Raw genomic sequence first — 27,738 nt, forward strand, 5'->3', positions numbered from 1 at the left:
TAGAGACCCATGGCAGAATCAGGTTTATCATCACTCACGTGTGTAACAAAATTTGTATTTTTTGCAGCAGCAGCAGTACTGTGCAATAAAATTACTACAGTACTGTGCAAAAATGTTAGACGCTCTTAACTATACACATGTGCCTACAACTTTTGCACAGAACTATATATGGTATTCTTCACCTAATCACATTATGTATATGTATTTCAATTCTTCCTTGATCCATCCACCTCCAATTCAGCCAGCTCACCTGTGAGCTCTGTGTGCTGTTCCAAAAGCATCATTGACATACACATCACCAAGCTTGGACAGTGAATCTCGGAAAGACTTAACCTTTTCATCAGTTGCTTTTATCTGCAAAAGATTAGATTTCATTTCAGAATGTTATTGTTGAGAAATAAGAGACTCCCCCCCCCCCCCTTCAACTGTGTACACTTTCCCTCATTTACATATCCAAAATGATCAAGCAGCCCAGATAGTGGAATACTCTCCAGCTATTATGGTAAATGCTCAACAACCAAACTCTAAAAGTAATCCGATTTCGTCGTGTTAAACCAAAACTTTAAAAAAAATCTCTACTAGTATAAAACAGCAAGTTGTATCATAGCAGTTGTATATATTAAAAATTCCCATAATGATCTAGGAAAACTTGATCTTTGTGTACATATATGATTACAAGCATAAAAAGGTATTTAAAGTGTGCAGTTATTCCAAACAAAGTGGAGATACCAACATGAAACTAGCTACTTGGGTGATTTTTTTTTAACCATTTTCTTGTTGAGGAGATTGTCTACAAGTACCTACAAAACTTTGAACAAGAGAAGGAGCTACACTGGTAAATTCAGCCTAGTTAACCAAACACGAGTTGTAACAACAAATTCAGTCCACATTCATCATTCATACTTTCTCATATCTGAAGAGGAATTATAAATGCCTTTTTCTAAAGTGGAAGTAGAGCTTCAGATTAGTTATATTTTTCCCTCAAAATTAATCCTATCATTTCTTGCTCAGCTAACTGCATTTTGTTTGCAGCTAAACCAATTAAAGATGCCAAAAGTGGCTGACAGTAACTTAAAAAAACCATATCAGTAAACCCTAGCTTTGAAAGGCACAACCTATGAACCTGACCAAATTGTGCATCTTCTGCTGAATTATGAGGCTGATTAGAATGAATACAAATATTTTATATCAATAAATTCCTTCATATTTTATTCAGTAACTGGAAAAATGTAAACATAGAAAATAGGCACAGGACTAGGCCATTCAAGACTGCGCTGCCATTCAGTATGATCATGACTGATCATCCAACTCAAAACCTTGTACCTTCTTTCTCTCCATACCCCCTGATCCCTTTAGCCATAAGAGCCATATCTAACTTCCTCTTAAATATTGCCAATGAACTGGCCTCAACTGTTTCCTGTGGCAGAGAATTCCACAGATTCACCACTCTCCGTGTGAAGAAGTTTTTCCTCATCTCAGTCCTAAAAGGCTTCCCCTTTATCCTTAAACTGTGACCCCTTGTTATGGACTTCCAACATCAGAAACAATCTTCCTGCATCTAGCCTGTCCAATCCCTTTAGAATTTTATACGTTTCAATAAGATCCCCCCTCAGTCTTCTAAATTCCAGTGAGTAGTCGATCCAGTCTTTCTTCATATTAAAGTCCTGCCATCCCAGGAATCAATCTGGTGAACCTTCTTTGTACTCCTTCTATGGCAAGAATGTCTTTCCTACTACTCAAGAATGTAGTAGGTTTAGATGCAATACTGAATAAAAGAGTTAACAAAGAAAACCTTTTAGCACAGTGTCCTGTTCCAGATGATTATTTAATGGACTTTACTGGAAAGTGTATTTGTGGGTTAGCAGATAAAGAAAGAATTAGGGCTCTGCCATAACACAGCTGCTAAGCTTTAGCTTAAAGTGTCCTGCTAGTCTGGTTTACATATGAAATTATACAGTCATTTAGTGATATAGTGGAGTTCCGAAAGCTCCTATGGAACCAGACTCTTAATATGAATTAGCTAAAATCAATTGTAATACCTTTCAATTCACATCAACTGATTTCAGTGTTTCAGGACATCACTGGTGGTTAAATCATTTATGTTAGGAGCTTTAGAGTCTCCACCAAAAATCTTGAGCAGTGATAATTTATAGGTCAATTTTAAAAACAGTAAGGGCGCACATACATTAAGCTGTGAAAAATATAAGCTGATGATATTTTGAGAGTGGGGTCTCTAAGATCACCACACTGCCTAACTTTGTTAAGACTATTTATACAATATGTAGGCTAAATTAAGTTGCAGCAAACACCCAGCAGCAACACCAGACTATTCAGCCCGAGTTCAGAAAGTCTCCAGTGTCAGCCTATAAAGGTCAACATGTCTAAGTGCAACAGTTATTACTGTATCTGGAATGATTCTGGCAAAGGAACCAATGAGATTTTCTATCTCAAGAAATATATGCTATTCTAAGAGTTAAGATACGACTTGACCTTCCAGAATGAGTCCATATCAAGGGTATCAATGTATTGGTGACTTCTGGCATTCAGGCATAAGGCTTAAACTTATACCGGAGAAAGCTTTAAAAAAAAATTTCAAACAGAAAGGCTTTGCAAGTAAACCACATATTGGATAAGGTTTTTAACAAAATTTTACAAACAGGAGGAAGATATTGAGGACTTTCTTGAAGATTTTTCTAATTAATAAGAATGATCTTAAAGTTCAAGTAAATTTATTATCAAATACAATTCTGAGATACATTTTCTTGTGGGCATTAACAGTAAATACAAAAAAACACAACAGATTCAATGAAAGATCGCACACAAGACAGAAAAGCAACCAATGTACAAAAGACAACAAACTGTTCAAATACAAGAAGAAAAATATAATAAATAAATAAAAGTCAAGAATATGAGATGAAGAATCTGTGAAAGCGAGTCCATAGGTTGTGTGAACAGTTCAGTGCTGGGGCGAGTCAAGTTATCCCCTCCAGTTCAAGTGTCTGATGGTTGAGGGATGGCCTGAATGGCTGAATGGTGGGGGTACTTGATGATGAATGTTGCTTTCCTGCAACAGAGCTCAATGCAATTGTGCTCAACAATCAGAATCAGAATTTAATCGCCAAGTACCCATAATGGATTGTCAGATGATATACTCAGACAATATAATCTCCAACATACATCCACAGGAGTTTGCCAAAGTTTTACATGACATGATGAATTTTCACAAAGTTCTAAGAAAGCAGAAGCATTGCACTGCTTTCTTTGTAATTGCACTTACATGTTGGACCCAGGACAGATCCTCTGAAATGGTAACATCAAAGAATTTAAAGTTGCTGACCCTATCTAGCTCATAGTCCTCCGGTTTTCTCCAAGTCGTAATCAGCCACCTTTGATTTGGCCAATGACAGTGGTGTCTTCAGCAAACTTAAATATAGCATTGGAACTGTCAATGCTCATATGGCATTGGCTTAGCCTCACAGTCAAAAGTATAAAGGGAGTAGAGCAGGGGGAACACAGCCTTGTGGTGTACCTGTGCGGATGGTGATGGGGTAAGAGATATCGTTGCCAATCCAAACTGACTGGGGTCTGCAAGTGAGGAAATCGAGGATCCAATTGCACAAGGAGGTTTTGAGGCCTTGGTCTTGGGGCTAATTGGTTAGTTTGGGGGGGGAGGGGAGAATGATAGGATTGAATGTCAAGCTCCACTCATTGAAGATCAACCTGATGTATGCATCTTTGCTCTCCAACTGTTCCAACTCCAGGGCTGAGTGAACAGCCTATCAAGTGGCATTTGTTGTGATAGTAGGCAAATTGGAGCAGATCCAAGCTGCTCCTCAGGCAGGAGTTGACATGCTTCATCAGCAACCTCTAACAACACTTCATTGCAATGGATGGAAGTGCTACTGGATAGTCATTGAGACAGTTACCACGTTCTTCTTTGGCACTGGATTAATTGAAACCTGCTTGAAGCAAGTGGGTAACTCAGACTGTTAAGAGTAAGAGGTTAAAGAACACTCCAGCCAGTTATTCAGCACAATTCTTCAGTACTTGGCTAGCTACCCCAGTTGAGATCTTGTCAAACATTCAATATTTTAATAAATGCTTTTTATATTGGTGTCAAAATACTAACAAGAAAACATAGTACTGTGGGATAGATAAACAATGCTACATGTGCATTTTCCTTAATTCATGATATCAAACTATTGCAAGTACAGCAGGCAATAAACAAGGTACTGCTATAGATGCAAACCAGATATTGTATTACCTGGACACGATATACAATTAGGCCTTCAGACACAGACCTCTACTTATATCATGGTAATCAATTTTTCTTGATCTCTCATATTGAGTATTACAGTCGTGTTAGCACTAATGAACACACATCCTTTGAGAAGATATTCTCAGGCTGTTCTTGAATTCTTTCTCATAAATCATTTTACAATTGCATTTTTGAAAAAGACTGAAGAGCCTGCAGTGGAGCATTAAGGGAAAAAAATTGAGATTAAAATCTCTCATTGGAGAAATCAATCCGGCATTATATAGTTGTGATATCATTTCACCAAAATATGCAGACTGCAATGGGCGAAAAAAACATGACTCTCCAGCTTGCATCCTTCCGTAAAATACCATAAAACTTCACCTTCAGGAACAAACACACTTATTCCATTTTCTCTCTATCCTAATCTTTTTCATTCCAGAAATTCTTTGGTGTTTTGACAGCTTTTTAGCTGTACTATTCAATGATCTTTACTCATATGGACAGTATTAATACTTCACCTTATTTCCAGATGCATCTTTGCCTTTCCCCTCCTCTTCAACGTGGAATCGTAGGTTTTCCAGGAGAATCACACTACCAGAATCTGGGTTTGCGCATGCCTGCTCAACTTCAGGTCCTACACAGTCTTTGAGGAAAGTAACATTCCTATTTATAAAATTAAAAAATTTTTTTTAAAACTGGTCTGACATTGAAAATAGAGAATGCATTAAATGCACAGGATAGGCAGCACCTATAAAGAATAAAGCAGAGTTAATGTTGTTAAACTAGAAGCTTTAAGAGGCCACTACAGAGGAACATTTCCCATTTTCTATGTAATTATGAGGTCCTTAACTGTCACTGAGTTTGGAGGAGCAACACCTTGTATCCTGTCTGGGTAGCTAACCTGATGGCATGAACATCAACTTCTCTAACTTCTGGTAATTTCACCACACCTCCTCCTCCTCTTTTTTTTTCCAATCCCCACTCTCATTCCCCTCTTCCTGCCTCTTTTCTTCACCTGCCCATCATCTCCCACTGGTGCCCCTTCTACGTCCCTTTCTCTCATGGTCCAATCACATCTCTTATTAAGATTCCTTCTTCTTCCGCCCTTTAACTTTCCCACCTATCAACTCTTGGCTTCTCACTTCATCTTGCCCACCTCCACCCACTCATCTTCCTCTTCACCTGGCTTCACCCACCACTTTCTGGCTTGTGCTCATTCACCCCCCCCCCCACCTTCCTGTTCTTTTCCCTTCCTCTCCAGTCCTGATGAAGGTTCTAAGCCTGAAACATTGACTTTCTATTCCTTTCCGTAGATACTGCCTTTGGGCAGATGGAACTCATCGGCCATGGTTGGCAAACTAGAAGGAAAACTCTGATCTCGAACATGCTACCTTGCGGCTCTGCCCACTCAAGAAGGATTTGGGAGTAAACCCAGAGGCAAAATCCAGAGCTGGAGTCTCCAAAAGGCAGTCCTACATTGAGTTCAAATCTGACTGACTACTCCTGAGACACCACTGGTGTCAAACTGTATCAGTCACCACCATTCCTTAGGATTCACCAACTGCATGGAGAGGGGGAGCCTGCTGCATAGTCAACAGTTTACTCTCCCCATCGTAGTGCCCTGGCTCGTATATCACGTAGACAGCTACGATGCAATATCATGGTTGACCTTCGATGCTGTCTCACCTGCTGAGTTCCTCCAGCATACTTTGTGTGTTACTCTGGATTTCCATCATCTGCAGACTCTTTTGTGTTAACATATAATAGGGCATTGTTGATACTCTCAATACATAGAAATGTTTTATCCTAACACCCATCCACTGACAAAAGCTCTTATAAAAATAATGACTAAGCAATGTAAGGAGAGCATAAAAAAAATTACTAAGGCATTAACAGAATCCCTGGATTTACTGTTTGTATCTTTCTTGCGGCAGTGAAACAGCAAGCATTCAGGCTTACACTGGAAAACTAACAGCAGCCTCTGGAGGTTACCACAATCCACACAGTGCATTATTCTGCAGTATTCTCCAAAAACAAATGAAATAATTAAAATTACAAATACTTTCCAAACTATTCTAATAAAATACTAATACACAACCTACATAATGTGTACCAGACCATAATTACTTCATAGGTATCGTGGTGTTAAAAACTAATTTCATATAGATTGTAATGTGCCAATTTAATATTTCAAAATGCTGTAGTTTTACATTTCTATATTCATCTTCATATTTCAAATTTGCCTGGAACGGAGAGCATGCCTAATTAGAATAGGTTGAGTGAACTTGGGCTTTTCTCCTTGGAGTGATGGAGGATGAGAGGTGACTTGATAGAGGTGTAGAGGATAGAGATGATGAGAGGCATTGATCATGTGGATAGCCAGAGGCTTTTTCCCCAGGGCTGAAATGACTAACGCAAGGGGTCACAGTTTTAAAGTGCTTGGAAGCAGGTACAAGGGGGATTTCAGAGGTAAGTTTTTCCAGCGAGAGAGAGTAGTAGGTGCATGGAATGCACTGCCAGCAACGGTAGTAGAGGTGGATACAATAAGGTCTTTTAGAGACTCTTAGATAGGTACAGGGTGCTTAGAAAAATAGAGGGCTATGCGGTAGGGAAATTCTAGGCAGTTTCTAGAGTAGGTAACATGGCACAACATTCTGGGCCAAAGGACCTGTAATGTACTATAGATATCTATGTTCTATGTTCTGATAGAATTGTTTACATTTTAAATTTGATTTAACACTTCTTAAAGTGTTTCAAATATTAGTAAAAATTACACTTTAATCTTCCTTGTTTGCTTAGAAGAACTCTGCCTGGCTGCTCAGTAGCAATAACACTTATTGCTGGATGCTATTTAATTGATGCATGATTGCAACAAAAGAAATCCATACTAGAAGGAGATTTTAAGATCTTCCTGGGTTACTTTGGAGTTCAATGGCCAACACAACACTTCACATCTGACCATAAAGTCTTCACATGTAAAACCATCACACCAAACTTGAGGTCCGGCTCTCAGCTCTAATGTGGTTACAAACCTTTATCTGAGAAAAGTGTACATTCCACAATGAATATTCATTGCATACACAAGAACAAAATTATTGTTACTCCAGATCTGATGCAGCATAAAACACAATAAATATAAAAGCAATCCTATAAAACACAATGAAAAAGTAATTGCTTGAGTGTGGCCATATAAACACAAGGTTAGCTTACATACATAAACTGATGTTATGTACGTAAAGTGATGTTTGGTGCAGGAGTGTCTCTACATAAGGTGACTGACAGAAAATTATAAAATGACAAAGTTACTCTTGACAAGAGGAACTCTTCTAGGTAGCAGCAGGGCAAATGAAAACACAGTAGGACAGTGACTGTGTCAGTGTAGGTATGAGGTGTAGAGTGTAATCGTGTAGTGGCAGTGCATGGAGGATAAAGGGTCTGAGGGGATGTAAAGAGGAGTGCTTCTAACGCTATCTGTAGTGATTATGTCATCTGCCTTCTCACCCTGAAGAAAATAAACATAAATATATTGTTCAAAGTACAGCATCCAGTACTATCTAGAACACAGTGAGAGAACTATTCACCTCCCTAGAATGCAACTGGATATTCTATATATTTTTTTAAAAACTGCCATTAAGTGAAGAATAATCTGGTTACTCAGACTTCACTTTACCTTCCCATTAGTTTCTTCAATTCCTCTGCAACCGGTGCCAATGAAAACTTCTCAGGCATAGGCATACCATCAGGCCTCCCCAAGTGACTCATGAGAACAACTGACTTGGCTCCATGGTCTAAACAGTGTTGAATACTTGGAATTGCCGCTTTAATTCTGTAGAAGGAAAACATTCAAACTTACTGCGATAATGCTACTTTCCCATTAACTTCATTTTCCAATTCCTATTCCCTCCCATTCTAGAATATTTCTAAGATCAGCTTCAAGTCATATCAAGTTATCTACTTATTCAGGGAATACAGCCATTACTTGCAAGGCCACCATTTATTGCCCTTCCAGCTTTTTTTTTACAAGGCAAATCAAAAGTCAAATACATTATTAAAGCACAGCAAATTTCAAAGAAAGTCTTCCGAAATTATGGACAGAGTCATCGAAAGGACAAATCTCATTCTTTTGTGAACTTCTTTATGTGGTGTAGTGTCAAAACATAATTTACATTCATGGGAGATCACAGTAGTTATACTTCTCTTCAAGGAATTGTCAGCAATTCTCCACATGGGCAACACAATGGCACTGAAGGTGGTGCAGTCATCTTACAGTTCTTGCAATCTGCTCTCTAGTGCTGCCTGTGTAGAGACTGCACATCAGAAAGATGAGCTAGTTGCTAGGTCAATTGTCTATTTTAATGTACTTATAACATAGGTAGGAGAATCAGCGGTGTTAATTGGGTCTTGTGACATAACATGTTATTGATAAATAAGTGAGGGAATTGGATTTCTCCAAGAGCCACTGAGTAAATCTGAACACATTTAAAAAGCAATTAGTATGTTCAGTTGACTTTTAAGTTATTGAGTGCTTTCAACGTGATGAACATTGAAAGGTCTAACAACTGCCTTGGACAGATGATGTATTTTCCAGCTGTTTCGCAGGCCAATGGGAAGAAAAAGGTTTGCTCTGGCAGATCTAGCACACTGTGCTTCATCAGTTTGGATCAGGACATTGAACAAGCTTATAGCCACCAAAATCAGTTTTATGACTGAACAGAACTATATTCCCTCTAAATTTTATCTCAGCATCTCCACTGTTGTGCACCTTTAAATGAGATTTATTTCTCATGCACACCTCTTAGCTGAAATGGCCATTCCAATCTATTACTTATTAGTCAAGGATAAATGTCATAAATCTAATGTTGCCATAGTCTTACACTATTTATTCATCAACATGAAACAACCATTTCAAAAGATACCAGAAAGCTAAGAATTGGGGAAACGAATGCAAAATGTCTTAAATGTCTTCAAGAACACACATACACCACTTCATTTTTGATATAGGTTTCAAAAACATAATTCATTTTACAATTGCTATAATCATACACTGAATGAGATCCAACCAAGCAAATTAACTGTTCTTACTGCGTGCGCAGAATTTATTGGGTAGCTGATCAAAGTGGATCTTACCTTTGATTGTTGGTGATCTTATTATTTTTCATCGGTACATTGAAATCCACCCTGAAAGAAAGGTGATACTATAACTCAGTCTCAGCCTCACATTATAGCTGCACAGTGTCCAAGTACTTAAAGGGATTAAGACTCAAAACATTAAGAACGAAACGGCAATGTTGATTCAGTACTTCAAAAACACACTCAAGAAGTCATTACCTGGTCACCAGATACTGTCTCAGAAATTTGCCACATCAGTTCACTAAAGATCATCTCAAGACCACAATATGATAACAAAAATAGAAATCTACACAAATAATTAAGACCAAGCTGAGAAATACAAAACTTTACCAGTTAAAAATTAAGTCCCCTGTACTGTGAATAAAATGAGACTCTGATTACATTACAATAATATTACTTAAAATGCTTCATGAGATGAGAGCAATAATGGAGGAGATTCACAACTGTTAAAGTGACGATGCTTATTCCACCAAACGTCCATAGAATGACACGTGGCTAGAACCAGAGTTCCGAGTCCACAGTGACTAGTGTTCGCAGGGTCAGCCCTTCCAGTAAGGTAGCAAAGTAACCAAGCAGGAATGCTCATCAGCTCCCAGTAAGCTCTTGCTTCAGGACCTCAAATAAATGTGTTCTTGGATCTTCTGTACAGAGAATGAATCACAACCAAAATCTATATTCTCTCATTTATAAAGAAAACACAATTCCAGGAAAATATTAGACACCATTTGCCCCACAACAATCAAGTACTACAATTCTGCATAAAGAATTTCAATCATTTGCTCCGTAGTTGTTCCTCGATGGAAATTCCAATAATAACTTCAAAGTTAAACCACAACTTCTGCATTTTTATGCAAAGTTGAAAATCACAAAATTCTTAAGAATTTCATGATCAACAGTCAAACAAAAATCATGTTTCCAACAGCAACTGCAGCTGCCCCCCCCCCCCCCCCACCACCCTCACACTCACTTTCTCAGGTCTGATGGATACTCTTGCCTTAGATACTGCCTGACTTGCAGAGTATCTCCACCATTTCTACCTTCTGGATATTCTTGGTGGTTTGTCTCAATTAGCCAAAGGAAAAAGTGAGCCAGAAGATAAATTATAGCTGTGTCAGCAACAAAGCTAAGGATGGTAAGCTCAATTTATACTCCCGATTACGATTCGAATGGCTTCTGGTGAGCAAAAATCTGTGAATCATAGGCAATGACTGGATCAAGCTGGGTTATGTTGCACTACAGTCAAGTGCCCAATAAGAGTACAGTCTTTATGCTCCTGCTTGAAAAAAATCATCACTCGAATGACATATTAACAGGACAGACGAACATGTGTCTTAAAAGGAATAAAGATTAAGAGAATCTGGTACGGGCAACATGTAATTTCAGGGGTAGAAACAAATTCTTTCCAAAAAGGCAATTAAGATTAAATTACAATTCAACATACCGTCATCGAAAAGAAGGCAAAGCAACGCTTCTTCCTTTTTCCAAGTTTCAGCAGATTTGGCATGTCACCAAAAACTCTGACAAACTTCTATAGATGCACACGTGTCCCAACTGGTTGCATCATGGCATGATGTGGAAACACCAATACCCAGAAATGGAAAAAAACTACAGAAATGGTGGATATAGCCCTGTCCATCACAAGCAAAGCCCTCCCCACCACTGAATACACTTGCATGAAATGTAGCCACAAAAAAAAGCAGCATCCATCATCAAAGCCTCCTCTTCTCACTATTACCATCAGGGAGAGGTACAGAAGCTTTAGGTCCCCTATCACCAGGTTCAAGAACAATTACCCTACAACTAGACTCCCTAACTGTGGTTAACTTCAATCATCTTTACTCTATGTACCTTGACTCTGTTTTATCTCTTGTTCAAACCCTTCCTACTTATATCCATGACACTTCAGATATGCTTGATCTTTTAAATGACTTCAAATTGCCTGGCCCTTAGTCTCATTTTCACTATGGATGTCCAGTCCTTATACACTTTCATCCCCATCAGGAAGGCCTCAAAACTATTCACTTCTTTCTGGACACCAGACCCAACCAGTTCCCCTCCACCACCACTCTCCTCCGTCTGGCGGAACTGGTCCTCACTCTCAACAGTTTCTCCTTTAGCTCCTCCCATTTCCTTCAAACACAAGGTGTAGCCAAGGGCACTCGCATGGGTCCCAGCTATGCCTGTCTTTTTGTCAGCTACTTGGAATAGTCTATGTTTCAAGCCTACATTACATTTCAAGCCTATTACTCCTCAACTTTTCCTTCACTACATTGATGACTGCACTGCTGCTGTTTCCTGAACTCATGCTAAGCTCATCAACTTCCATCCTGCCCTCAAACTTACCTGGCCCATTTCCAATACCTCCCTCCCCTTTCTTGGTCTCTCTGAAGACAGCTTATCTACTAATATCTTTTATAAACCTATGGATTCTCACAGCTACTTGGACTATAGCTCTTAGCACCTTATCACTTAACATCCCCTTCTCACAATCCCTCCGACTCCATTGCATCTGCTCTCAGGACGAGGCTTTTCAATCCAGAACTAATAGATATACTCCTCCTTCAAAGAAAGGGGGTTTCCTTCCTCCGTATTCATGTGAAATTGAAGAGATGTCCTCACCTCATCACCTACATCTCATCCATTTCGCCCAAGTCTACCCTCACCCCACCAGGAATAAAGTTCCTCTTGCCCACAACCACCACCCCACCAGCCTCCACATCCAGCACATAATTCTCTGTAACTTTCACCATCTCCAATGGGATCCCACTATCAAGCACAATCCCCCCCACCCACCCACTTTCCACAGGGATCACTCCCTACTTGACTCCCTTGTTCATTCATCCCTCCCCACTGACCTCCCTCCTGGTATTTATCCATGTAAGCGGAACAAGTGCCACACCTTCCCCTACACCTCCTCTCTCACTTTCATTCAGGGCCCCAAACAGTCCTTCCATAGTAGACTCTCAGGTGAAGTGTCGCCTCACATGTACCTACTACATGTCGCCTACTGTATCCAGTGGTCACAGTGTGGCCTCTCAAGACCTGATGTAGACTGGCAGACCACTTTGCCGAGCACCTACCCTTCATCTGCCAGAAAAAGTCTTCCACCCGTTTCAATTCTATTTTCCATTCCCGTTCTGACACGCCAGTCCATGACCACCTCTACAGCCAAGATGAGGCCACACTCAGGTTGGAGGAACAACACCTTGTATTCTATCTGGGTAGCCTCCAACCTGATGGCATGAACATTAATTTCTCAAACTTACGGTAATTGCCCCTCCACCTTCACCATTCTCACCTTATCTCCTTACCTGCCCCATCACCTCCTTCTGGTGCTCCTCCCTCTTCCCTTTCTTCCATGGCCTTCTCCTAGCAGATGCCCCCTTCTCCAGTCTCTTACCTCTTTCACCAATTTACTTCCCAGCTCTTTACTTCACCCCTACCCCCCTACCAGTTTCATCCATCACCCACTACCTGTACCTCCTCCCCTCCCCCACCTTCTTATACTGACTTCCCATCTCTTTCCCCAGTCCTGATGAAGGGCCTCAGCCTGAAACATCGTCTGTTCACTCTTCTCCATAGATGCTGCCTGGCCTGCTGAGTTCCTCCAGCATTTTGTGTGTATCAGTTTGATTTCCGGCATCTACAGATTTTCTCTTGTTTGTGATTCAACTACTCTGAACTACATACTCACTTTCAAGGAAGCTTTACTTGGTATTGTCATTTTTTATTTGCATATTTTCTTTTCTTTTGCACATTAGTTGTTTGTCAGTCTTTGTTTATGTATAGATTTTCATAAATACATTTCTTTTATCCCGTAAATGCCTGCAGGAAGATGGTACTTGGGTAATAAATTTACCTTGAACTTTTGAACTCATTGACATAAAGGGAAATTGGTGAAAAACATGTTCAAGGTTGGCAAGGTTTAAAAAAAAAGGCACTGGTGAGAAAATTAAAGTGTCCCAAACACAGCTAAATGCACTTTAAAGTCTCACACACAAGTATTTTTACGTGCAAGATCTCACATCTATAATGAAAATTGTTTTAAGCAATTAAATGTTACTGTATCACAACAATGATTCTGCACTTAAAAATAATATTTAACTGGCTGCAAAGTATTACAGGATATGCAGAAGTTATGACACAAGACAAAATACAGTTCCCCCTTTTCCAACTGTTTGCTCAGTCTCTGTTTATTGGAAGCGGATAGACCACAGGTTCGTCAGGAAAATACATAGTGTTGAAGTTGTGCAAGAATAGATTTGATTCAGCTGCAGTCCATTCACAAAAACTACCCTGGGCAAGCCAACAGGGAAGTACATTCAGAAAACAAGAATGCATAATGTCACAAAGAGATGGTGATGGGTTGTGGGTGGGGGGTGGTGGGATTCGGTGGGAGTTGGACAAAAAGCAACAACACTAAAAGCATTTTAAAAAGAAATATAACTGGCTACAATCAGGAGATTGTTGGAAATCCACAAGGATTGTAAGATTTACAAGGATGTTGCCTGGATTGGGGAGCATGCCTTATGAGAATAGGTTGAGTGAACTTGGCTGTTTCTCCTTGAAGCGACGGAGGATGAGAAGTGGCCTGATAGAGGTGTACAAGATAATGAGAGGCATTGATCATGTGGATAGTCAGAGGCTTTTTCCCCAGGGCTGAAATGGCTAGTATGAGAGGGCATAGTTTTAAGGTGCTTAAGTGGGTACAGAGATGTCGGGGTAAATTTTTTTTTTTTTTTTTTTTTACACAGAGAGTGGTGAGTGCGTGGAACGGGCTGCTGGCAGCAGCGGTGGAGGCTGAAACGATAGGGTCTTTTAAGAGAATCCTGGATAGGTACATGAAGCTTAGAAAAATAGAGGGCTATGGGTAAGCCTAGGTAATTCTAAGGACAGGACACGTTCGGCACAGCTTTGTGGGCCTGTATTGGTGGGAGGGCCTGTATTGTGTTGTAGGTTTTCAATGTTTCTATATAATACTTTATATTGGGACATTACATTGTGCCCAGGGTTTGAGAAAAGTGGTGACTAGACTCCGTTATAGAGAACTACAGCACAGTCCTTTGGCCCACCTAGTCAATAGCGAACCACTAATCTGCCTAGTTCCGTATTTCTGCACCTGGACCACAATCCTCCATAACCTTCCCTTCCATGTACCCACTTAAATGTTGAAATCAAACCTGCATCCACCACTTTTACTGGCAGATCATTCCACACTTTCACCATCCTCTGAGTTCCACCTCAGGTTCCCCTCAAACATTTCACTTTTCACCCTTAACGCATGATCTCTAGTTCTAGTCTCGCCCAACCTCAGTGGAAAAAGCCTGCTTGCACTTACCCTATGTAAACCCCATAAAATTCTGTATGCCTCTATCAAATCACACCTCCATCTTCTATGTTCTAGGGAATAAAACCCTAACCTTTTCAGCCTTTCCCTATAAATCATGTCCTGGCAACATCCTTGTAAATTTTACATCTTTCCAGTAGGTAGGTGACCAAAATTGCAGACAATACTCCAAATCAGCCCTCATCAACATCTTATAAAAAATAACGTAACATCCCAACTCCTATACTCAATACATTGATTAATGAAGGGCAGTGTGCAAAAGCTTCCTTTATGACCCTATTCACCTGTGATGGCACTTTTAAGGAATTTTGGATCTGTATTCCCAGACCTCTCTGTTCTACCACATTCCTCAGTGCCCTACCACTCACCGTATAAGACCTACCCTTTAGTCTTCCCAATGTGCAACACCCCACACTTGACTGCATTAAGTTCCATCTGCCATTTTTCCAGTGAGTCCAGCTCCCACTGCAAGCTTTGATCATCTTCTTCGTTGTCCACTCTCAACCTTGGTGTCATCTGGAAATTTGCTGATCCAATTTATCATATTTATCATCCAGATTGTTGGTATAGATGACAAACAACAACATTGTCAATTAGTACTGACAATTTCAAACTTTTTAACATGGGTTCAATTAAAATTATTACCCCTGGCTCCGAATAAAAGTTCCAATTTCAAATGCCATTTTGAAGACTTGAATTCTGATATTTAAGCCGGCAATCCAGCACAGCTCTAAATGCTGCTCTGTTACAGATGTCAACTTTTGCATGAAACATTCCAAGGCTCTGCACATTTCATCTACATATATCATAAAATCACTGGAATTATCCACAGTGCAACACTTAAAGTGTTTTAAAATAATGCTATACACTGAGGTCATTAAAAGGAAATGCATATATATTTTTCTTCTTCTTCAACCCCTAATCTCAAAGACTTTTCCAAAGATTCTCTACAGTGGGAATCAGCTATACAATCCTCACCCATCACTCGAGGTCATCTTAAAAATGATAGCAGTGTGGCACAGCATCTATGCTGGAGTTGGTGCTGCCCTCCAGTGTTCACTCAGCAGAAGACAAGTATTGTGTTCGACTGCAGACTGCTGCAACATTTGTTAACTCTGGGACTTGGGACTATATTTTTGTTAGTTGTGACTGTAATTTACTGCTATCTTATGTGTGCCTTGTGCTGTGAATGACTATTGGTACTATATTTTGCACCTTGCAAAATATGCTGCAGTAATGCTGTTTCATTTGGCTATATTCCTGAATAATCAGGTATGGTTGAATGACAATTAAACTTGAACTTGAATCAAATGCTTTAACATTGTGAAATGCATCTAAGACTGCAAAGTGATTTTTAGTTTCAATATTGACATGAAGTTCACCAGGATAGATCACTACCAGAACCTCACAATGACATAGATTTTGAATACATCTTGCAAATGATCAATGGTTTTCAATTTTAAATAGTATTGCTGTTAACAATCCCTCTTGCACAATAGAAAATGCCCCCCATTCACCCTTACTTCACATTCCACATCTTAAACTTACTCATCCAAATCAATAACTCATCATTTCCACGTTCTAGTTCTGAACAATGAAACTGATGAGCAGTAAAAATCACTCTGACAGAGGAATGAACAGACTTAGACACATTGTAAAAGGTGAACATATGCCAGAAAACTTGGTATTATAATTAAGGTTAATTGTCTAAGTATGTTTTGTCACCATATACCACTCTGAGATTCATTTTCTTGCAGGCATGGTAGTATATGGTGACATATTCTACCATATTAATGTATTGCCATACTAAGATTAATATTGTTTCTGGGTCAAAACATACTAACAGAGAAAATTTGGACTCTGAGGCAAGTTGGCTTCTTTCTGTTATGGCAGACTCTAAATAAATGCCATAGATTTAATAAACTTCTGCATTGTCTATTAAACATTTTCAGGATGTACAAAACACATTTTCAACACCACAGATTTTCCACCCACCCAGCTCCCAGTACCCTGAAATAAAGCTGGTCGATTTGGTAATAAGAACTTTGAATGATGACTCATGGACAGCTTTTGAGATTCTTATTCAGAGCACTCACACGTGTTCAGACCAAAGTTGCTGATTTCCACGTGTAGGGTGGTACAACTTTGCTACTGCATTTTTCTCTAAACTTCATGCTTCACAGATGCTCTACATTGTGGACTGAATGGCCCTGATAATGTTAATAGCTAGCATCAAAAATCTATTTCAAATCAATAATCATTCTATTGCTAATTTTGACGGGGGATATTAAAATTTTGGAAAAGACTTTGTATGAAAATACAGTGGACTATAATTTTAGAGCATAATACTGCAAGATTTACAGCTAAAAGTTATTTTAAAACTACTAAACTAGAATTGCAGCACATCATTTTATCATGAACCAAAAGGGTTTTCATATACAGTAATTCTAATTTTAAACTGATGTATCTTTGACAACCAAAGGTTCTTTGCAGCAATCCTGGTTCTCTGTTCTGGAATACAAGATGTTCTTCAAGTACAGAGTTAAGGTAACTTGATATGTTACCGCAAAGACTTGGCTACAAATGTTCTCATTCACTCTATAGGTTAGGAGGTCGACTATAAATGAATATGAGGGATAATTTGAAAGCCAGTGCCCTATGTTGTCATCCAGTGAGCAAAGTTAGCTGTAATTTTCTGGACACCTTATATCGGCAAATGGAAGCAATTTGCTGAGCAACATAAATATCATGGCAAGGTTTTCCACCAGTTAATTAATTATGAATTGTATCAATGTGCTTACATTGCGGTATTACAAGAGGCTATCCCTGACAGCATGTAGTTAAGTGTGCAACTTTGATTTAACTTCCATAAGAACAATAAAAGAAAAACTAACCTTGCATTAGCTTTATTCTTAAGAAGGGTTATTCAAGTAAATATCTATCACTAATTAGTCAGAAGATAGGGGCAGTCATTTTTTGCACCAGTGGGTCTTCATTCTCTACCACACACAAACTAAATCTCAAGGAATATTTTGCAAAAATCAACTAAAATAAAAACCAGCAAAATAAGATTACATGAAAAAGACAATAATCAGATTAAACCCATTTCAAATGCCAGCTTGGTTCCTTGGAAACAACGGCATGAATTTAAAACTAGAGTGTAAAAATATTAAGACACTGTTATAAAAAAAAACTTTATTCTCAACAATGCTGAATGTGTAAACAGAAAATAAATCTATTTAGGAAATAAACACTAAAAAAAATTGGATACAACATCTGTAGGTCAATGTATCTTGTGGACTGAGCCACTGAATCACAAAGCAAGAAAACGGGCCTTTTGATCCACATTAATCAAAAATCCAATTAAATTATGCTTACACTGATTACATTCTTCCAGTTTCTGGATCAATTACACAATGAAGCCAAGGTGCATCAGTTGTGGATATTTAATGATGGGTCGACTGTTTACTCTTTTTCATAGATGCTGCCTGATCGGAGTTCCTCTAGCATTTTGTGTGTGTTGCTCTGGATTTCCAGAATCTGCAGAATCGCTTCTGTTCGTGAGGAAGATCATCTCCTACAGGAGATGATGGTTGTCCAGTACTTGTGAGGTCCCAATGATACTAGACATTTAGTAATTCAAATTGAATGCAATATCTGGGGAAGTGAATGTTACATTATCAATCGCACTTCTGACCTTGTGATGAACGGAAGGACATCACAGTGAAGTCGCTGAAACTGTCAGGCCTTGTACACAGCTAAGAGGAACTCCTGCAGTAATACAATATCCTCGAACTCAGCTCACTGGTACACCAGTTATGGTGCTAAGTACGGCCGCACGCTGCATTGATAACGCAGGAATGAGCCTCTATATGGATTATATTTTTGTTTTTACTGCTATCAGCGAGCGAACTAATCCATCCCCGAAACGTTTATGAGATCCTCACAGCCTGGCCTTGGGTTCCTTCGTCCACTAATAATGTGCACTAGTGTTTTACAAAATTGAAGGCAAAATGCATTAAGTTTCATGGATGGATCAGCTCACATGCTTAAGAAGTTGAAAGACTCTTTTCTGCAAGTTAACTATTAGTGACCTTAAAAATTAAATCACCGCTCTATACTAATATAAACAGAAATGTTGCAGGGCGATTCCTGACTATGAAGGTGATTCTCAACAGGAATAGAGAAGATGAGCAAGACTGACTGAGGACAAGTCCTACTTTATTGGCGGCCTCCCAACTAACACCGACTCACCTCATTATCACTCTCTTCCCCTTCACATCCACCTTATCCAAGGTCAGCTTGTTAGACAGAGACATTTTGCTGCTGATTACTGTTTTGCCGCTGGCTCCTGTCACACAGCACCCGCTTCCACGGCCCGAAGTAGAAATGGACGTTGTCATGCACTCACGCACAGCACGTACTGGACGATAGTCCCGCCCCGGTCCTCTATCAATTGGTCGATGCCGACCGGCATAAAAAAAGAGGTCCGTTTCCTGAATGGTCGGCCAGTCCATCCATCACAATGTCAGCGGCTTCCTGTGACGCGTCAGGGTTGCGGAAACACGTTCGGCACGTTTTGTGCAGTGGCGGAACTTGTCAATCAATATCGGAGCTGGGCGAAAGGGACTTAAGAGGCAAAGAGTATTACAGCGCAGATCGCTGAAGCAATGTTGCACTGGCCGAAGCACAGTGCTTATGCTGCACATAGTCCTTCACCAAATGTACTCAGCATCATAAACATGAATAATTGGTGTCAGGGCACTTCAGTGCTATGAACGCCTATGGGTTTGTAGGCGAAAAGAAATTTCGCTTGGAGGTGAGATGAAACAGATTGGGGAAAGTGATGCTGCCTCATTTGAGATTGTTGTACACTCATTGGTTAATATTATGGTGTGTATGTTATCAGGGAGCAAATCACACTCGGATTCAGGTTAATTTATTACATGTACTTAGAATGTAGAATAGTACAGCACATTACAGGCCCTTCGGTCCACAATGTTGTGCCGACCCTCAAGCTCTGCCTCCCATATAACACCCCACCTTAAATTCCTCCATATAACTGTCTAACAGTCTCTTAAACTTCACTAGTGTATCTGCCTCCACCACTGACTCCGGCAATGCATTCCACGCACCAACCACTCTCCGAGTGAAAAACCTTCCTCTAATATTCCCCCTTGAACTTCCCTCTCCTTATCTTAAACCCACGTCCTCTTGTACTGAGCAGTGGTGCCCTGGGGAAGAGGCGCTGGCTGTCCTCTCTGTCTATTCCTCTTAATATTCTGTACACCTCTATCATGTCTCCTCTCATCCTCCTTCTCTCCAAAGAGTAAAGCCTTAGCTCCCTTAATCTCTGATCATAATCCATACTCTCTAAACCAGGCAGCATCCTGATAAATCTTCTCTGTACCCTTTCCAAAGCTTCCACATCCTTCCTATAGTGAGGTGACCAGAACTGGACACAGTACTCCAAGTGTGGCCTAACTAGAGTTTTATAGAGCTGCACATTACATCGCGTCTCTTAAACTCTATCCCTTGACTTACGAAATCTAACACCCCATAAGCTTTCTTAACTATCCTATCTACCTGTGAGGCAACTTTCAGGGATCTGTGGACATGTAGCCCCCCCATCCCTCTGCTCCTCCACACTACCAAGTATCCTGCCATTTACTTTGTACTCTGCCTTGGAGTTTGCCCTTCCAAAGTGTACCACCTCACACTTCTCTGGGTTGAACTCCATCTGCCACTTCTCAGCCCACTTCTGCATCCTATCAATGTCTCTCTGCAATCTTCGACAATCCTCTATACTATCTACAACACCACCAACCTTTGTGTTGTCTGCAAACTTGCCAACCCACTCTTCTACCCCCACATCCAGGTCATTAATAAAAATCACAAGAAGTAGAGGTCCCAGAACAGATCCTTGGGGGACACCACTAGTCACAACCCTCCAATCTGAATGTACTCCCTCCACCACGACCCTCTGCCTTCTGCAGGCAAGCCAATTCTGAAGCCACCTAGCCAAATTCCCCTGGTTCCCATGCCTTCTGACTTTCTGAATAAGCCTACCGTGTGGAACCTTGTCAAATGCCTTACTAAAATCCATGTAGATCACATCCACTGCACTACCCTCATCTATATGCCTGGTCACCTCCTCAAAGAACTCTATCAGGCTTGTTAGGCATGATCTGCCCTTCACAAAGCCATGCTGACTGTCCCTGATCAGACCATGATTCTCTAAATGCCCATAGATCCTATCTCTAAGAATCTTTTCCAACAGCTTTCCCACCATTGAAACATACAATTTCCAGTGCCCCCAGTGTAGCCACCTTATGTAAATTGGAGGCTACTAGATTTGTCTCGCATCTCGGCTCTATCTGCCAAAAGCAGAATTGTTGCTTGGATTTCCAGCATCTACAGATTTTCTCTTGTTTCCTGGTGACCAACCATTTGAATTCCTATCGTCATTCCCATAAGACGTAGGAGCAGAATTAGGCCATTTGGCTCATCAAGTCTGCTCCACCATTTAATCATGACTGATCCTCTTTTCCCCTCCTCAGCCCCATTCCCTGGCTTTCTCCTTGTAACTTTTGATGCTGTGCCCAATCAAGAACCTATCAAGCTCTTGCCTTAAATGCACCCAACGACCTGGCCTCCACAGCTGTCTATGGTAACAAATTCCACAGATTCGCTGCCCTCTGGCTAAAGAAATTTCTCCACATCTGTTTTAAGTGGACACCCCTCTATCCTGAGGCAGTGTCTTCTTGTCCTAGACTCCCCTATGGGAAACATCCTTTCCACATCTACCCTCATCCTTCTAAATTCCAGCAAGTACAGACCCAGAGCTATTAAATGTTTGTCATTTGAAGGCCCTTTCATTCCCAGAATTATCCTTGTGAACCTCCTCTGAAACCACTTCAATGCCAGCATGTCTTTTCTGAGATAAGGAGCCCAAAACTGTCACAGTACTCAAGGTGAGGCCTCACCAATGCCTCAAAGAGCCTTGCCATTACATCCCTGTTCTTGTATTCTAGACCTCTTGAAGTGAATGCTAACATTGCATTTGCCTTCCTCACCACTGACACAGCCGGCACGTTAACCTTTAGGGTGTTCTGCACAAGGACTCCCAAGTCCCTTTCCATTTCAGGGTTTTGGATTTTCTTCCGTCTGTGCATTTATTTCTACTACCAAAGTGCATGACCATGCATTTTCCAACATTGTATTTCCTCTGCCACTTTCCTGCCCATTCTCCTAATCTGTTTAAGTCCTTCAACATCCTGTTTCCTCAACACTACCTACCTCTCCACCAATCTTCCTATCATCTGCAAATTTGGCAACAAAGCCATCTATTCCATCATCTAAATCATTGATATACAGCATAAAAAGAAGCGGTCCCAATACAGACCTCTGCAGAACATCACTGGTCACTGGCAGCCAACCAGGGAAAGGTTCCTTTTATTCCCACTCGCTGCCTCCTACCAATTAGCCATTCCTCTAACCATGCCAGTAACTTTCTCGTTCTGACATGTTGATCCTCTTCTGTCACGATTAGGTGGCCCTCAGGGTAGAGGAGCAAGTACCCTCCAGTCTGATGGGATACACATGGATTTCTCCTTCCTGTAAATTTTTCCCTTCCCTTTCCCTCTACTATTCCCCACACTGGCCTCTTACCTCTTCTCCTTAACAGCCTATCATCACCCCCCCCCTCCCCCGGTGCCCTTCTTCCCTTTCTCCTATGGTCCACTCTCCTCTCCTATCAGATTCCTTCTCCAGCTTTTCACCTTTCCCCCCAATCTGGCTTCACCTATCACTTTCTTGCTAGTCCCTCCCCTCCCCTACCTTTCTGGCATCTTCTCCTATCTTTCAAATCCTCAACAAGGGTCTCGGCCCAAAACATTGACTGTTTATTCATTTCCGTAGATGCTGGCTTACCTGCTGAGCTCCTCCAGCATTTTATGTGCGTTGCAGTGAAGTGCGTTGTTTGCGTTAACAACCAACGCACCCAAGGATGTCGCCACACATTCCAGTGCCAACATAGCATGTCCACAATGTATAACTGGAGAGGTGTTTCAAGTTCAAGTTCATTGTTATTCAGCCATGTACATGCATACTGCCAAATGTTCCACCTGACTAAAGTGCACAACATGGTACACATAACTCACACACAACACATAGAATAATATTACCACAAATAAATTAACAAGTTATAATAATTCTGTAAAGGCAGGTGGTATGCTTGAGTTCATGAGTCAAGGCATTTAAGAGACAGGAAGTTATGCTACATCTTGATGACATTCTTAACATTTAGAGTATTGTGTTCAGTTGGGGTTATAGGTAACATGTAGTGGTTTTGAAGATGGTGCAGAGCATATTTACCGGGATATTACCTGGTTTGGAGGGATGTGTTATGAGTGCTTGGATAAGTTATAGATGTTTCCTCTGGAATGGCGGTGGCCTTGGGGAAGGCAGCATCTTTTTCCCAGTATTGAAATGTTTTATATTACAGGGTGTGTGTTGGAAGGTGAGAGGAGGAATGTACAAACAAAATGTTCACGAAGAGTGGCAACAATCAGGAAAGTACTGCCGGTGGCGTAGGTGTAAAGGCAGATAGCTGGGAGCATTTCAGCGTCTTTAGATAGGCGTATTACCAAGAAGGCATGACTGCACCTCTGCTTACTGAGAAGGTTGTGCTGATTTGGCACGTCATTTAAAACTGACAAGCTTCTCTAGGTGCACAGTGGAGGGCATCCCGACTGATATCACGGCCTGGTATAGAAACGTCAATGCTGAAGAATGGAAAACCCTACAAAAAGTGCAAGGTAAAGCCCAGTCCATCACTGAGCACATCTATAAGGAGCACTGCCACAAGAAAGCAGCATCCATCACTGAGGGCTCCCACCATCCAGGCCTTGCTCTCTTCTTGCTGCTGCTGGCATTGGGAAGGAGGTACAGGAAGCTTCGATCCCATACCACTAGGTTCAGGAACAAATATTAATCTTCAACTGTAAGGCTCCTGAACCAGTATGGATAACTTCACTCACTTTAACTCCATAACCAATGGGCTCACTTTCAAGGACTCTACAACTCATGTTCTTAGTATTATTTACTATTTATTCAGCAGGTCCTGAAAAACCTAAAAAGCAGTACCTCCAGCATAGTAATCTCTGGATTGCTGTCTTGCTTTGAACCAGTGAAAGTAAGAATTAGACGGTTTGGCAAATGAAAGCGTAGCTATGGAATTAGTGCGGGGGGGGGGGGGGGGGCAAGGTTTCAGAATTCTGGATCATTGGGATTTTTTGGGGGAAAGATATGACCTGCACATAAAGGACAGTTTACAGTGGACCAACATCCTTGTGGGGAGGGTTTAAACTAATTTGGCAGTGGGATGGGAAGCAGGGTGATAGGGTTCAGGATGAGGCGGTACGTATACATGTAGATACAGTGTGTAGCGAGACTGCAAGGAAGATAGGCAGATAGGGCAAAATTGCAGTCAATGGGGTGACTTGAACATGGGCAAAATAGAAAAGGGCAATGAATATAGGATTGAAGGTCTTATATTTGAATGCATGCAGCATACAGAAGAAGGCAGATGGGTTTGTGGGACATTTAGATGTGGGAATCACTGAGTCGTGGCTGAAAGGAGATCATAGTTTGGAGCATAACGTCTAAGGATACATATTGTATTGAAAGGACAGATAGATAGGCAGAAGGGGTGGAGTGCCTCTGCTAGTAAAAGAAAATAAATTAAATCCTTACGAAGAGGTGACATAGGATCATAAGATGTAGAATCCTTTTGGGCAGAGTTAGACTGCAAGGATAAAAAGATCCTGCTGGGTATTATTTACAGGCCTCTGTGCAGTAGCCAGGATGTGGGCTACAAATTACAACAGGAGGTAGAAAAGGCATGTAAAAAGGGCAATGTTATGATAGTCATGGGGGATTTCCATATGCAGGTAGATCGGGAAAATCAAGTTGGTGCTGATGTGTATCAGTACTACAGTGGAGTAAAGAGAATAACAGAGGCTTATGAGAGGAGCTGGCCAAAGCTCATTAGAAAGGAATACTTAAATGATAATGGCAGAACAGCAATGGCTGGATTTTCTGGGAGCAATTCAAAAGGCACAAAAGAGAATACACACCAGAGATGAGTATTCCAAAGGGAGGATGAGGCCACCATGGCTGACAAGGGAAGTCAAAGACAGCAAAAAAGCAAAAGAGCGGTCATATAATATAGCTAAAAATAATGGGAAGTTAGAGTTGAGAAGTGTTTTAAAAACCAACAGAAGGTTACTAAAAAAAAGCCATAAGGAGAGAAAAGATGAAATATGAAGGTAAACTAGCTAATAATATAAGAGGATACCAATCTTCACTTGTAAGGCATAAGCAATATGCCAGTGTCTCATGTCTCAGTTGCTATTACTAAGAAGGTGCTTGGGAAACTGAAAGGTAGATGACCTGGACCAGGTGGACTATGCCCCCGGGTTCTGAAAAACGTAACTGAAGAGATTGTGGAAGCATTAGTAAAGATACTCAAAAATCACTAGATTCTGGAATGGTTCCTGAGGATTGCAAAATTACAAATGTCACTCCACTCATCAAGAAGGGAGTCAGGTAGGAAAAAAGGAAATTGTAGGCTATTTCGCCTGAATTCAGGGGTTGGGAAGGTGTTGGAATCCATTACTAAGGATGAGGTTACGGAGTACTTGGAGGCACATGATTAAATAGGCCAAAGTCAGCATGGTTTCCTTAAAAGGAAATCTTGTCTGACAAATCTGTTTGAATTCTTTGAAGAAATAACAAGCAGGATAGACAAAGGCCTTTGACAAGCCCATGGTATTACACGAAAGATACTAGCATGTATAGAAGATTGTCTGACTGGCAGGAGGAAAAGAATGGGAATAAAGGGGGCCTTTTCTGATTGGCTGCAGGTGACTAGTGGTGTTCAAAAATCTTAAGTGCAAAAGGACTTGGGAGACCTCATGCAAAATTCCTTTAAGGTTAACATGCAGGCTGAGATGGTGGTAAGGAAGGTAAATGCAATGTTAGCACTCATGTTAGGACTAAAATATAAAAGCAAGGATGTAAAAGCTAAGGCTTTAAGTTATTGGTTGGATGACACTTGAAGTATTATGAGCATTTTGGGCCCCATATTTAAGAAAAGGACTTGTTGGCATTGGAAAGAAACCAGAGGAGGTTCACGAGAATGATTCTGGGAATGAATGAGTTAGCCTATGAGGAGCGTTTGACCACCCTGGACCTGTACTTGCTGGAGCTTAGAAGAATCAGGTGGGTTATCATTGAAACTTGAAGGCCTAGATAGAGTGAGCCATAGAACACTACAGCACAGTACAGGCCCTTTAGCCCTCCATGTTGTACTGACCCATATAATCCTTAAAAAAAGTACTAAACCCACACTACCCCATAACCCTTCATTTTTCTTTCATCCATGTGCCTATCCAAGAGGCTCTTACATCCCCTAATGTTTTAACCTCCACCACTATCCCTGGCAAGTCATTCCAGGCACTCACAACCCTCTGTGTAAAAAAACTTACCCCTGATGTATCCCCTAAACTTCCCTCCATTAAATTTGTACATATGCCCTCTGGTGTTCGCTATTGGTGCCCTGGGGAAAAGGTACTGACTACCCACCCTATCTATGCCTCTCATAATCTTGTAGACTTCTATCAAATCCCCTCTCATTCTTCTACGCTCCAAAGAGAAAAGTCCCAGCTCTGCTAACCTTGCTTCATATGACTTGTTCTCCAATTCAGGCAACATCCTGGTAAATCTCCTTTGCACCCTCTCCATAGCTTCCACATCCTTCTTATAATGAGGTGACCAGAATTGAACACAATACTCTAAGTGCGGTCTCACCACAGATTTGTAGAGTTGCAACATGACCTCTCTACTCTTGAACTCAATCCCCCTGTTAATGAAACCTAGCATCCCATAGGCCTTCTTAACCACCCTATCAACCTGAGCAGCGACCTTGAGGGATGTATGGATTTGAACCCCAAGGTCCCTTTGTTCATCCACACTCTTAAGTAACTGACCATTAATCCTGTACTCAGTCTTCTGGTTTGTCCTTCCAAAATGCATCACCTCACACTTATCCGGATTGAACTCCATCTGCCATTTTTCTGCCCAACTCTGAAGCCTGCCTATATCCTCTTGTAACTTTCGACAACCTACAGCTCTATCCACAACTCCTCCAATCTGCGTGTCATCCTGTATTCCAAAAGAACTCAACAGCAGTGCAAAAATCTATCTGGGTTCTTACTCTTTACTACAATCTTTGAGGTGCATTTTCCTGAGTGGATATGAAGAGGATATTTCCTATAAAGGGGGAGTATTGGACAAGAGGGCACATCCTCAGAATGTAAGGATATCCTTTTAGAACAGAGATAAGGAGAAATTCCTTTAGCTAGGTGGTGTATCTGTGGATCTGATTGCACACATGGCTGTGGGAACCAAGTCATTCAGAAGATGTTAAGTTCTTGATTAGTAAGGGAGTGGAAGGTTATGGAGAGAAGGCCGGAGATTGGGGTTGTGAGGGATAATAAACCAGACATGATGGGCCAAATGGTTTAATTCTGCTCCTGTCTTATGGCCTTATAAAGTGGCCACCAAGTGTACATAGAAATTGACTTTGAATGATGTTGCCAATGGGATGTGTAGATTGCAAGTAAGAGAGAGCCTAGAAAAGATCCTTAGTTGTCTCCAATGCAGATGCAGGAGGGAGCTATTTTCTGATTATTAATCATCTTTTAACCAAGGAATAAAAACTTAACAAAGAGATTGTGGTCGCATCCAGCTGTGAAAAAGCATAGAAAAGCTTTACATTTGAAAGGATGCAAACATTATTTTATGTTTAAGTTAATCACATTTTATTTATTTTAAGTTTACTATAACCACTTATATTCTATTAAAGCACAACAATCATTGAAAGAGTATGCATTATGATTAAAGATTAAAGGAGCTAGGGCTTTACTCTCTGGGGAGA

General features: G+C 40.7%; 1 protein-coding gene across 1 annotated transcript in view; it reads right to left on the reverse strand.

The window, feature by feature from the left end:
- Positions 1–19,267, reverse strand: part of pgk1 (phosphoglycerate kinase 1) — a 29,603-nt gene extending 10,336 nt beyond the window's left edge. The window contains exons 1-5 of the mRNA XM_059976895.1: positions 18,990–19,267; positions 9,386–9,436; positions 7,929–8,084; positions 4,777–4,921; positions 251–354 (exon numbers count right to left, since the gene is read on the reverse strand). Coding sequence (XP_059832878.1) covers positions 251–354; positions 4,777–4,921; positions 7,929–8,084; positions 9,386–9,436; positions 18,990–19,252 — 719 coding nt within the window. The 5' untranslated portion in view covers positions 19,253–19,267. The remainder of the gene's footprint in view (positions 1–250; positions 355–4,776; positions 4,922–7,928; positions 8,085–9,385; positions 9,437–18,989) is intronic.
- Positions 19,268–27,738: the final 8,471 nt, after the last annotated feature.

The sequence above is a fragment of the Hypanus sabinus genome, chromosome 8 (assembly GCF_030144855.1).
Source record: "Hypanus sabinus isolate sHypSab1 chromosome 8, sHypSab1.hap1, whole genome shotgun sequence".
NCBI classification, from domain to species: domain Eukaryota; kingdom Metazoa; phylum Chordata; class Chondrichthyes; order Myliobatiformes; family Dasyatidae; genus Hypanus; species Hypanus sabinus.